A 14,568-nucleotide genomic window follows, 5' to 3' on the forward strand; every position below is an offset into this window, starting at 1 on the left:
CTTCACAGCATTGACTTCCCTCTCTTCTGCGCTTTCTTCTTTTGTTCACCGGGAGATGAGCCAACAAATGTCAATTCAAAGTTCTTACAAAGAGAACCAATGGCATTTGTAATTATATCATAGCCTTTCAGGGAAAGATCCTCAAAGGCAGCTCGGCCAAATACAGACACATTAAATTTCTTTACTATTGATCTGTCTACGGCCAACATCCGCTGCTTTACACAAATCAATTTCCAGATCCATTAGATCAGATTAGATCCATTTACACTTTGTAATCTGTGCAAGGGAATACGCAGGACTACCTAGCTTTCTTCCATGGCCTATTACCAAATGTGGGTTTGGGAGCTGTGAGGGTGGAAACTACAAGCACTCGAGGGGGTCGGCTGAACCAGGAACACTTCGAGCTTTGATTAAATTGACACCAAATTGTTCAGCGTCTTCTCTGTCCCGATCATCGCTATTAGAGACATAGAAGTGGATTTTCATGCTACTAGCCGTCGTTTCTGCCAAATTAATAGCAAATTCTCGATTGAAAGTTGATAATCCACCTTTCGAAGATTTCCATTCGTCAGAGAGAAACATGGCATCTATAAGCTTCTGTTCTTTCTTCTCCTCTTCGCCACTGGCAGCAGTAGATGCGCTCTAACACGCCATTGTTAATAGTGCTGTAATTTCTTACAGCAAGTAATAAGTTTCGCTCCCCTAAATATCACATTCAAAGTAAATTCGTAAAAAACCTTCACATTTGACTCCAATTAGCACACCTTGAGCATCTAATGTTGATGGTTCATGTTATATGATGGTAAGAGTGTCTCGGGGGATTCCGAAGGATCGTTTCACGGAAGTTGGGAGTTACTACATCTAGCGTTACTACTACTAGCGACGAGCGTGGAAAGGAAAAAAGATCTAAATACGAGTGGTCAGCGGTGAAACAACTTTTATAATTCATATCGAGACATATAATTTGTAGTTGCAGGAAACAATCGTGTTGTAAAGCCGAAATGTGAACAGTTTACTCCACTAAATAAAATGTTAAGTAATTTTCCAAAGGTTTGATAGTACATATATCTTTTACTGCTTTAATGAACAATGAAGGCATCAATGGTATCCGAGAGGCGCCAAGAAGAATTAAATTTACCTTTTGTAATTTGCTGCGTGACGTGCGTGACGAAAAAAAGAAGTATCAAGATTTCCGGTTGTAAAAAATGCCAATCAAATTTGGCGCGAGCTTAGTTTTCGCACTTTAGTTTGCCTTTTCCGGAAGATTTTACCATGGATGAAGACCAAAAGCCAACAACGCTAAGAGATTTAGAGATCGACTTTTTGAAAGAACAGCTCAATGGCTTTTCTGTTGAAGGAGATTATTGTTTTGGATATTTCGAGGGAAACAAAGCAGAGATGGATGATCTGTTAGTTTCATTTCAGGCGTTGACTCCACGTGTTATGTACTTACAGAAAGCCATCCAAAAGAGAAAAACTACAACAGATTTTCTCAAACAGGTATAATATATTGAATTAGCCAAGCTTAAAAGTGGAGCTCGCATTTTTTTCCCCGCACGTCTCAAGGGCTTCTAGTCCCGGCCAGGACTAGAACCGGGGTCGTCCGACTCGGAGCCCAGTGCACTGACCACTGGACTACTGAACAAAACCGTAGCGTTAGCGTGCCCGCGGCACAGTTGACCACGCATGTTAAAAGTAGCATCTTGTACGGTCATACGGGCGTACGGTCGTACGGTCGTACATCCAAATTTTTTCGGCTTGATGGGTTACTACTATTTTGTATAATTATGGGGCTACGCTCTGCAAGCTCCGCTATAATTAGCTTTGTTATGTTGACTCCTTATCCACAGTAAATGTAAGATCCAAGTGTAACATTTTTTCTATTATTCGTTCTTGCGTAATTTGTTTTTCCTTTGCGTACGCAAATTAGTTTATACTTTTTTTCGTCCATTTGTTTAGTCTTTTTTTTGGCGTTAATTTAGGTGTTTATCCCTTTCTGTCAGTTTTCGCGCCCTCGTTAGCGTTTCCGTGCTGTTTCATCTTCATTAGCACCTTTCTATAGTTTTATTTTCCGCATGTTCTAGCGTATTTTCATATCGTAGTTTTGCAGTACAGTTTGGGTAGTTCAGTTTGGTCCGCGCTTAGCGCAGTTCTGTTTAGTTTTGTTGCAAGCCTCTTCGCGTTATTCGCAGTCCGCTTTACAGAAGTTTTCTCTGGCTGAAACAATTTTCAATCCACACTCTTAGTACCAAGCACGTCGGCTACAATAAATCTTCTTTTTAATTTGGTTGGTGCTGTTGTTATTAAAGGCCAGGAGACTTACAGGCTTATTGCAGTTTCAGTAAATATCTTGCTAAATGCTTTCTTGCACAATCTAAAATGTCAGTTCATATGTAGGACTTAGTGTTCAGTGATCGCATGTTTCAAACAAGTGGGAATAGTGTAATTTTTAACTTCCTATTTTGCTAGATAGGTTTTTTTCTATTTAGATGTTTGTACAAGGTTTGTGAAATTAAAACACTCACTTTTAATCCTATTACAAAGCACGAATATAGGGATACACATTAAATTTTATATATATATATTTCTAAATTTATTTAAAGTGTTATGAAGTTTATTAAGAAAGTAGGGACAGCTATTGAGAACTTGAAAAAGTTTACCAAATAATTGTGGAAACATACTGGTCAGAATTTTTTGTCTCCTCTTGGACAAATAATGTACTGCTACTGGATGTATTCAAGTAGTGTACCATTTTCTCTATATTTGTGATGTATAATTCTGTTTACATCAACGCTTTTAAGGAGAAAATATTGACATGAATATGACAAAAGAAATGCTATCGATCAATTGAGTTTCTTAACTGTTAGTGTCATACAATATGCCACAGCAACAGGAGATTAAAAACTACTTTAAAACAAAAGCATATTATTTTGAAGACTGTTTCCATTGGATACAATAAATTCTTATTTTCATGGGGCTATGACACTGAATGCTGAGGAAATGATTGATCTGCGAAACATTGTACATGTTAAGTCTATCCACTTGGGGCTAGACTGTATCACAGACGGACCAATTGGCGGCGGATCCAGAAATTTTAGATAAAGAAGACAGGAGAAATGTAAGCAGAGCGAAAGCGACTCTCCGCTACCTGCCCCCTCCACCAAACCAAATGAACGATTCCGCTCAAAAGGTAAATTTTGTTACAAATACAATTCCCAACGATTCTCCCAGGGCGAATCTTGCTCGGTTAACACGATATGGTTATTATATTGAAGTAAATGATTGGGTGTTGCCATACGGACCGTTTCCATGGAAACGGGCATAAGCAGTGTATTTTTTCTTTTCGAAAGGCTCGAGTGCCATAATAACCTTTTACTAACCGAACAGGAGGGCCCAACTGGGTATTATCATATGACCCGCACGGCCCCGCGCGTTATTTCGTAAGAAAACGTAAAAAAAATTCCTTTTGGGGCCGTACGTGTCGAAGTGATAGGGCCGGGAAAACGCGTCGTAAAACTGGAAACGCGCACGCCCCGCAAAATCGATGCGATTTAAAATTTCGGACATGAAAAATTTAGATTCTTAAAACGTTCTATTTCTTTGATGAAAGTAAACATTCTGTCGGCGAATTTTGCTATCCTGGCGAAGTTTCCGACGCAGAACTACTTCAGTTGCCGAGTCCGCTTGGAGTTAATTGAAACTGGTGCAGAAAAGGAGAAAGGGGCTGCGTAGAGAAGATCTTCAATCCTACGTGGGCGAGAGAATGTGGCGGCAATGGAGAGGGGGCAGCTATCGAGTGATTATGCGCAATTTCCTTGCCATTTTCCCGCTACAATCTCCAACCGATAATGCGGTACTTTAACCTTAAACCAACTACATAGCAGAAAAAAAAGGATGGAAAATTGAACATAGCCCCTTAGAGGTACCAAGAACATGATTTATTGACTTACCTTAAAACCTACCAACCCTAAGAGGAACAACTTTAAATTTTTTGTAAGTATGTTAGTTGCAATATTTTTATTACTTTTTTTTTTGCTCTGGTATGTAGGTGCAATAAGTTTAAGGTGGGACTTAACCTAAAATTTGACTACAAAATGCAATTTTTGTTTTTGGAGAAATCTGAAACTTCAGGCATAGAAGAAAGCCATGACATGAGTTTTTAAGACTAATTTGCTTTATTTTGTTGCCTACGATAAGTTTTCTGCAAGCTAGTAAAAAAATATTTTTGGTTACCATGGCAACGCAACGTAGCATCTTTCAGTCTTGCTCCAATTTGAAGCCCGAAAGTCCATCCAATTCCTAGAATTTCCTCAGTATTTTCAAGAGGAAGCTATATGACCCCTTACATGAAGTATAGCTAGTCGGAGGTGGCGTGGGATTGAAAGCTGGCGTGTTTTCAACTGTGGAGATACTGTGAGAGCGAGATTCGAGTTTTATATCAGCGAAGTTTTTGTCTAAAATGCCAGGAGGGAAGAAGAATACTGTATATAGAAGAAAGCGGAAAGGAAAGCCTTTTACTGGAGTGCAGAGATACGCAAGGAAAGCGAAGAAAATGCCGCGTGCGGATAGAGAAGTCACAAACTCAGCATCGAGTTCCTCGTGTGATGAGGCTCTGTCAGATGCCGAAAGTGCTTCCATCAGTGCTTCGAGACTCAAAATGAGACCAGAAGATTCACCAGATAGTTCATCAAAGATTTCTGATGTAAATGATTTTCAGGGAGAGGGATACAGACTTGTAGACCTCAAGAAATTATATGCCACGTTGTCTGAAGCACATGTGTGCGAGGAAGGTGAGAAAACATAAGTGAACATCTGTTTTACTTTTAACCTTTTCTTTACTGTTCATGTCTCGTAGCATATGCTAGTAACAGTGTGCAGTTTCCATTTTTTTCTCTAAGAATGTTTTTTTACTTCTCTTCAGTACTATCTTTATTGTTTTCATTTATTAAAAATTACAGTTGTAACTGTCTGTTGTGTGGTATGTGGTGAATAAATTTTGTGACTCATATACATGTATGAGAATGCACAAAATAACTTTAGTGTATACTGTTATTATGTTCTAGGGAGTTTAACTCTGAAGGAGAATTCTTCTGGGAGAAATGGGCTAATGGCAGACCTCTCTGTGGAGTGTAGCTCCTGCCTTGAAGCTACACCATTGAAAACATCAGATACAATAACAAAGAAAGGGCAATCTTTTGACGTAAATCGTCGTGCAGTCTATCATTCTCTGGAGACAGGAGGTGGCTATGAAGGGCTAGTAACCTTTTGCAGCATCATGAACATGCCATGTCTATCACTACCTGCTTATTACAGACAAGTAGACACAATACTTGAGGCTTTAGAAGCTGAAGCCAAAGATGAAATGACACAGGCAGGGATAAGAGTTCGCGAGTACATCCTGAAGGAAAGTGGAGATGAAGTCAATGATGATGTAGTCGATGCAGCCGTTTCGTTTGATGGTACATGGGCGAAAAGGGGGTTTACCTCTCTGACTGGAGTTGTTTTTGTTATATCTGTAGACACTGGAGAGGTTCTTGACTATCATGTCCTTTCAAAAGAATGCCGGAAATGTACCATGAAAAGGTCTCAGTGTCAAACTGACGGGGAGTTCGAAGCATGGCAGATTGAGCATCTTGCTTCCAATGAGTGTGACATTAATTTTAATGGAAGCTCACCTGCAATGGAAGCTGAGGGTGCCATAGTTGTTTGGAGTAGATCTGTGGAACTGCATAAAATAAGGTATAAATGGATGGTTTCTGACGGAGACAGTAAGGCATTCAATACTGTGGAGAATATATATGGCGATGACTGCAAGGTGGAAAAACTGGATTGTGTTGGGCACGTGCAAAAACGCATGGGCAAGCACCTACTTAATCTTAAAGCAAGAACCAAAGGTAAACTTGCAGATGGCAAACCCATTGGAGGACGGGGCCGACTGACTGAGAGCCGCATTAAACGCCTTCAGAAGTACTATGGTCTAGCCATTAGACAAAACACCCTAACTAAAGCAAACCTAACAGAAAGAGAGGTTGATGTTGTTGTTTACACCATGAAGAAAAATATCATTGCCATCCTCCATCACAGTGTCCAGTCACAAGATGCTGCTAAACAACATCGCTTCTGCCCTGTTGGTGAGGATTCCTGGTGTAAATGGCAACAAGATTGTGCTACTGGAACAAATACTTATGAAGCAGGTGACTGTTTGCCTGAAGTGTTCTTTGAACTGCTGAAGCCAACATTCATCACACTTAGTGAAACTAAGCTGCTCCAAAGGTGTGTGCGTGGCGCCACCCAAAATCGCAATGAATGCATCAACGGACTGGTGTGGGCACGCTGCCTAAAACACAAGCATCATGGTGCCAAGGTGATTAGATGTGCAGTTGCTTCTACTGTGTGCCATTTTCATAGTGGAGCTGCCAGCAGAGCAAGAATAATGCAGAGACTGGTAATTCCAGCAGGGGAGTACACTCAGAAGGCCTCAGAAGAAAAGGACAAGAGGCGGTTGAGAAAATCGGACCTTCAGACCTCTGCTAAAGAAAAGAAGCGCCGGCAAGGAGAGCAAATGAGGCGCACACGCAGAGAAGATGCCCTACGGGAGGCTGATGGTGATACCTATGAACCTGGAGGCTTCTAAGTGACTGAAAGAAACATTTGCTATGATATTGGATAGTTCATAGCCATGCAAATTTGTGCAGACAATCTTCGTTTTAGCTTTTTAACTTTAATCGCACTTTTCTCAAAATGTGCATTTTGCGCATTCTAGAAAACATATCTCATAGAGGATTTAACCAATTGACTTGAAATTTTCAATGTTTATTGCTTTTAAAGAGTGTCTGGGAATGAGCAAAGGGTTTTTCTGTAGCTTTACTTTGTCAAAAGTTACAAAGAAAATTGTGGTGGAAATTCACCCCAAAAATTTTGCTTTACTTTAACTGGAGGCTGGAACCAAAGTTTTTTATATTTTTTAAAACTCTATGCTCATCCCCATGATTAGCCTATATACTATATAGTTATAAAAACAAATCAGAGCTAGCTGCATTCCATATCAAGATTTCTTTTCTAGAGTACATGTGGGTTGTGCACAGTATGGGGTAACAATATTTTGCTGGTATCAGGTTACAAATAAACTGTGTGCAGAAATAATTGAAAAAACTGAAATCTGTGATTCATTAGCTTTTCAGTGATATATGGTTTTATATGGTTTAACTAAAAACTGTGGATGTGACAAGTCATTGAAAAAAGGGGTCTTTTTTAGGTTAAGTCCCACCTTAACGGTTCAATTTGTTTCATGGACCTATAAATATTACAATATAACTTGAAATAGGTCTAGACAAATGAATAAAGTTGTTTTAAAACATAATCTAGATTCCCGTTATTTACATCAGAATAATAAGGCAAGACCAACATATCAGCGGCACCCCCTCTTTTTGCAGACGAAGTAAAAAAGTAAAGAAAAATTAGGTTGAATACCATTAAAGAAAATGGAAACTATTAGAAAAACACTGAAAGCCGCAACGTGGATGGGGTTTTTTTAGGGGAGGGGGCTGTCAGAAGCCACCCAACAGGACTCCGCTATATACCGAGGTGGGTTTTAAAAAGATTCTTAAACCGAGCAGGGTCATGAACGGTATTCTTAGGTCGGTTATTGCCGTATACGTTATCTACAAACCGAGCACCGTTATGTAACAACACCAAACCGACAGTACATACATCACCCGAGGACGGATTTTTTCCCGAGGTAGGTTGCCCAGAAACAAAAACTGATCCGAAGTTTCTTCACCACGGCGGACTCTCCATCACTTTGTTTTGCAGTGAACACACATCCAAAACTTCCTCTACCGATCTCCTCCTTGTCAATTAGATCACTCCACAAAAAAACGAGGAAAATTATCGAACGATGGACTTCTCTTCGTACGCTCAAGTAATCTAAACGATGGCAACTTGAACGCAATCCTGCTTTGAGTGGTTAACACTGCGCTCAATATTTTATCGCCAGAAAAGATGCACGTGTCAGGAAATTGGAAGCGTAAAGCTTACTCGAGGCTGGGCGCTTATTAACTTATTTCCTACCTACAGGGGTGGACACTTGATCGAATACACGGTATACTGGTTGCTGTTTTAAAATGTATAAATGATTGAATTCTTGAATGATGTTTACATAGGTTTTTTCACCCACTGATTTCGTCAATCTTTTTCGATAGTCCATTTGCGAGGGAGGACAAATTGACCCGAATATTTTGTTTGGGTTTCAAATTCCCCAGGTCAGAAGATCACACCAACCTTTGTCACATGTTTATAGGTGAAAAAAAAAATAACACTCGACTATCATTCCCGGTGGAAGTTTTAGCTTGCAGTTCAAATCGTAAACATGCTTGAGACTCAAGAAAATAAATGATCAATAAAATAAAATAAAATAAAATAATAATAATAATAAACTAAAATAAATAATAAATTAAAATAAATAATAAAAATAAAATAAATAAATAAAAGATCTTGGGTCAGTTATATTTTCCCAGTAAACATGATATTTCATATAGAAACATGCTGCGACTTCTCTCCATGTGCATTTCTGGTGAGGTAAGTGTCGTGTCACGCATTCTAATTATTCATTGAAAACGTAAATTGATTACACCTTATAGGGCCTGTTTACATGGAGTTGGGGGACCCCAGGTAGGTGAGGTAACCCCGCCTTTCCATATAATTTCTTATTTTACTTACCTATCACGTTTACATGATAGGTGGGTGACCCTCTTAGGCGGGTTGCCCGGTCTGCCAGGCAGGGTAACTCTGTCAGCCGGGGTGACAATTTGTCATGTAAACGTGTCAAGGTGGGGTAACCCGCTTAGCCGGGGTCGCGTTCATGGCAAAAAGCTCAAAAGCAAAACATGTATGTTTTGAAACTTTGTACATTTCCTAACCGTCTCATGGCAGAAATCACCAGAAGCCGCAATGGACAGACAACTAAGGAGTGTAAAATGTTCACATTTCGGAATATTTAGCGTTGTAAATCGACCATATTTCGTTTCCCAAACTATTCCGTATAACGTATTAAGTCAACGGTCCCACGCGAAACCAAATATCGTGGAACACAACGCGTGACACTTTCATGATTAAATACGTACGTGTCCGAGAATTAATCTTTCGTCTTTCTCGAGATGTGAGCTTGGGACGCCTCTGCTCAAACGTCTTAATTGCAAGCACAACAACAACCTCAAGAAACCTCACCCCAGCACCCCCCGGGGTTGTAAGATTGTATGTAAACGCGTTTTATTTTTCGACCACGGCTAGGCGAGTTACCTCACCTACCTGGGGTCCCCCGCCTCCATGTAAACAGGCCCATGGAAAGTACGGCTACAGCGTCAACTAACATTTCGAATTACTTTTGCGCTCTGTGGCCTAAACGACGCATTGAGTTATCCAAGAACGTAGTGGAGATTTCACAAAGTTCACCTCGCAGATTTTTTACTTCTCACTTTCGCTTGCTGTTTTTACTATTATTTAACAGGCTGCGATCCACACTTATGGTGAGTTGACCGATTCATTCTTCTGGCTCGTGGATCGACGTGGAGTTTTCCGCGGGGATTCTCGTTTCGTAAATCACAGAATTACAGATTTCTATTTTGCAAATCATTAGGATATTTCAATTTCGCAAATTACAGTTTCTATGTTGCAAATTATTAGCATATTTCCATTCCGCAAATTACAGATTTCTATTTTTCAAATCGTTAGCATATTTCCATTTCGCAAATTACAGATTTCTCTTTTGCAAATCATTAGCATATTCCATATTTCTCTTTTGCAAATCATTCGCACTTGACAGTTGTTTTGAAATGTTGTAAATAAGTAGGTAAGGAACCCTTGTGATCACTGTTATAATTCTTTTTGCATGCTGTACTCTAAATGCAATCTTTACGAAGTAGCACTGAACTTTCACCGCTTTCAGGCTTCACTCTCACGACATACAAGATTTTTTTTCACAATATTTTTTGAGGAATTTTTGATTCACGTCGGATATTTCTTGTAACTATCTACTCAGATCTCTTAGATACATTATTGCTCGCTAAAAATTTGGATTGAATTGATGTTAGTGAAGAATGTTGCGGACTGTATGTGAAAATCAAAAAAATGTCGTACCAGGTAAGATCTACTTTCCAAAAAAAATGTGACATAATGTAATTACTTTTCGGACCAGTCATAATTTATCACCTGGGAGGGAGATTCTTATTTTAAGGGGATAGGGGGGTTCACATGGTTTTCAGGGGGAACGGAGTGGGATCAGTCGTCGCTAACAGAGTATACACTGGGAAACAATAGAAATTGACTGCCATTGGAGGGAAATTATTAGAATATTACAGTGCCTTGGGAGGGAAGGGGTTGAGTAATTTTATTGGGACACAACTAAAATCCTCCGACCACGTGATAAGGTAATGACCAGTTTCTTACCAATGAACATGCCTTGAAACGATTTGTAAAATATCTGATCAGCCACATTCTCAGACAAACTGATGCCTCTAACGTCAACAACAACAACAACAACAACAACAGCATTTATTTAAACACGATAAAAAATTCAGCAAAAGCTGATGTGGTCGTGTACGGACAATAAAACTAAATTCCTAACTAAATCCAATAAAACTAAATTCCTAACTAATTATAAGAAGACTAATGTAAGATTTCTACATATTTTCAACAATAAAAATTCTACATAGTACATCATTATAACATACGTGGCTTAAAAATACACTTGAGTGACTTTTTAAAAGCGTCAACGTCTTGAATTGATCTCATTTGATTTTCCAGAGCGTTCCACCGAGTGATTGACTTGTATGAGCATGATTTCTTGACCATATCGGTCTTAGGTCTAGGTAACTTAAATGTCATTTTCCTCCTGAAGTCGTAGCTACTTACATACTTTTCAAAGTGACGGCTCATAGGACGTGGCAAAAGATTATAATAAGCCTGATGCGCTAAGATTAGTAATCGTTTCTCATACATAATCTCTAAGGTATTCCATTTTACTGTGGCAAGAACCTCCTTGCTTGGAGTACACCAATCCAAGTTAAATATTATTTTCGCCGCTCTAACATGTATAGATTCTAAGCTTGAGAAAAATACTCGACCACAAGAGCCCCAAACTAACATACCATATGTCACAGACGGCAGAATAACCTTAAAATAGAAATCAATTCTTGCCTGTATAGGAAGGAAATACAAGGATTTAAGTAAATTCAACTTCTGCGTATATGACTTAGCTAATTCCGATACATGATGATCCCATTTAAGAGCATTATCTATCTGAACACCTAGGCATCTTGCAGAAACAACCTCCCCGACAACATAATCACCCATCTTAATAGCTTGTTTTGGCCCAGTAAATTTTCCGCGTCCACCAAGCAATATATATTCCGTCTTGGTGGGATGTGGAGTGAGACAGTTCTCGCAACACCATGTATATAGCCTTGCTAGTACTTCATTCAACTTGGAGGCCACCAGATCATAGGTCGGAGCTGAGACATAGACGGTGGTATCGTCTGCGTACATGTGAAGCTGTGGGTCACCATCTATTCCCTCAGTGATATTGGGCAGATCATTACAGAAGATGGAAAACAGGGTGGGGCCCAGCACCGACCCTTGAGGTACACCAAAAGTAACTGGCATAGCTTGAGATTGACACCCATTAATCGTCGTTACTTGCGTTCTTCCAGAGAGGTAATCTCTTATCCAACACCACAAGTCCCCAGCTACACCAAGACTTTGAAGTTTTCGGAGCAGAATGGAGTGGGGAATTGCGTCAAACGCCTTACGAAAGTCTACAAAAACCACGCCTACAACATGTTTCTTGTCGATCGCTTGTCTCCAGTCATCCGTTATTTTCACTAACAACAGCTCGGTGGAATGACCTTTTTTATACGCCCACTGGTGAGGGTTCCCAAGTCCTTGTTCAGTGACATGCGTGGTAATAGTTGACGCCACCATAGACTCCATCAGTTTTCCTGGTACACTTAATAGCGAGATAGGCCTGTAATTTTGCTTAACGGTTTCATCGTCACTTTTATAGAGAGCTGAGATGTTTGCAGCCTTCCAAGTAGCCGGTACACTGTTGCAGGTGGCGCTTATTTGAAAAACAGACAATAAAGATGGAATAATTGAGTCACCGGCAAACTTTAAAAGTTTTGGAGCAACTCTGTCGTGCCCAGAGGCTTTATCGGCTCTCAACTTAGCCATCGAACTAACAATAACCTCCTGCGATAAATTTATGTTCATAACACAAGGCGCGACGGTAGATACATGAACGTTACTTTGTGTCGAGTTGGTATTCGGCAATTCGTTGGCCAGTTTTTCGCCTATAGTTGAGAAATGTTCATTAAGTATGTTCGCTTTGTCCAGATCGGAGGTGACAACTTTTCCATCCGCATTCCTGATCCCTAATATCGGGGTAATCGATTTGCCGTTTGTCGCATTTTTTACCAGTCTCCAGTAGGATTTACAATCCTTCACTTCATTGAACAGTTCCAAATAGTATCTGCTCTTAGAAAGCCTCACTTCCCGTGTCACTCTATTCCGCAACTCCGAATACTCAGCCCACAGGTCTGGATCACCCAGACGTTGTGCCATTTTAAGCATTTTGAAACGTTTATTCATCAAGTGCCGTATTTGCGGTGTTATCCAAGGTACCGAGACGCTCCTAATTTTAACTTCCCTGTAAGGCGCATGCACCTGACAGATATCTTTGAATATGCGTAACCACGCCCAATAGCAATCGTCTGGATCGTTAAACACTGAACATACTGACCACGGGGCACTCTCGATATCCTTCACAAAAGTAGCTTGATCAAATCTTTTGAAGGTGCGGGCCCTGACTATCTTTGGAGGCGGCCTTTTTATTTTGGACCATATTGTAGCAAGAACCAGCTTATGATCTGAGATTCCCAACTCAGTTGTTTTAATAGTTCCTTTGATAATCTCCGGCTTGCTGGTAATAACCAAGTCAATCAGTGTTTTTGTCTCACTTGTAACTCTTGTTGGCTGGCTCCTATCGTTCATTACGCTATAGCTGAATTGCTGGAGTATATCTTGTAATCTTCTACCGGCGTATGATGTAACACCCTTGTAGCTACGAAAATAGTCCGAGTTAAAATCACCGACAAGCACCACATTCCTGTGCCTAAGCCACATTTTCTCCAGACAATCACAAAATCGTTCGTAGAACTGGAAGTCAGAAGGAGGTCGATAACAATTTCCTAATATCAACGCAGACGAATTATGCATAACGGTCTCAACTTGCGCACCAGTAATGTAATACATGTCGACCTAACATCTCATCTCAGGTGATATCTTCAGCAAGGAGCGAAATACTTTTGCAGGGACGATGGCCGTGATTTCGCGAGTGCCAAATGGAGTGGGACCATGTATTGTGACATATGAAAGCCAAGGATGAAAGGACTGTCACAACAGACACGGCACCACCACAAACTGCTGCGGAAAGAGTTAGGGGCCAAACAAGAAATTCTGTCAGTAGTTAAGGAGAATTCTGTTCCTGTTAGAGCGAATCTCTTCTATTACACTGAAATAAACACGAGTTAAAGTGTATGGTGTTTCCTGAATTCTCGACTGCGAGCACAGTCAGGCCCATTCCACGCCGCGGTCGCGGTCGCGGTCGCGGTCATAGACTGTAAAAAGAAAAAGTTATTTGTTTTGGAAGTGGAGCGTGTTATCCCTTTCCTCCCCCCTCTAACAGACTTCTTGTTTGTTCCACGCTTGTGATTAGATGAGTATTACCTTTCTTTATTCAACTGCCGAACTAAAAATTTTCCATTTTCTCATTTCTATTTGCTCACACCAAGGTTTCACATATGAGGCTTATGATGGCCTGGGCCACCATAGGATTCTTTGTAGCTCAACTAGTCATCAGAGTCTCGTATGATGGTGTTATTGACTCGAAGGTTAGCGCAAATGAAAGTACATCTTTCTTTTTTGTTGGACGAATGACGCCTTAGAATGCCCAAAATTGTTATTGAATGCTGATTAAAATGCAAAAATCGTTATTAAATTTGATTTACCAGAAAATGATCTTTTTTTTGTCGCTAACGAGTACAATTTCACGCAATTGTTCGCCTTCTTACGCAAATGAATGCGTTGATTCTCGTAAAGAACAGCAAAAGGTGTAATTTGGTTTGAGTGGGAAATAAGGGGGGCTGCCTTGTTAGGAAACTAAGAATGGTTGATGCATTTGGTTAACTATTCATGTGTAATCTATAACCCAAATATCCGCATATCTTCTCGAATATTTGGTAAGTTTCCGAGATATTTAGAAATTATAATTCCACGGGTTACATTAAGAAGTTTAAGAATCATAAATATCATACCACAAGGCAGCAGAAATTTTCCCTTAATAACGAATACTGCAAACGAAAATACGGCGAAGACTTATTTCTTTCTACATATTTCCACAGTGTTTAATGTGAACGATCTCTCGATAAGTGAAAATGTTGGCCTGAGGGATCCATACTCACTTTATTTTCAGAGAAAAAGTCAAAGGTATTCAGCGCATTAATGATTGTCTTAATT

At 39.9% G+C, this 14,568-nt stretch overlaps 1 protein-coding gene and 1 pseudogene across 1 annotated transcript; one reads left to right on the top strand and one right to left on the bottom strand.

The window, feature by feature from the left end:
* Window positions 1-637, bottom strand: part of LOC113684490 (uncharacterized) — a 1,789-nt pseudogene extending 1,152 nt beyond the window's left edge.
* Window positions 638-4,063: 3,426 nt separating this feature from the next.
* LOC149037450 (uncharacterized) lies at window positions 4,064-7,232 on the top strand. Its single transcript, XM_089188449.1, has 2 exons — window positions 4,064-4,790; window positions 5,064-7,232. The coding sequence occupies exons 1-2, from the start codon at window positions 4,460-4,462 to the stop codon at window positions 6,632-6,634; spliced, it is 1,902 nt and encodes a 633-aa protein (XP_089044575.1). The 5' UTR covers window positions 4,064-4,459; the 3' UTR covers window positions 6,635-7,232.
* Window positions 7,233-14,568: the final 7,336 nt, after the last annotated feature.

This window comes from Pocillopora damicornis, chromosome 11 (assembly GCF_964200805.1).
Source record: "Pocillopora damicornis chromosome 11, jaPocDami1.2, whole genome shotgun sequence".
NCBI lineage: Eukaryota > Metazoa > Cnidaria > Anthozoa > Scleractinia > Pocilloporidae > Pocillopora > Pocillopora damicornis.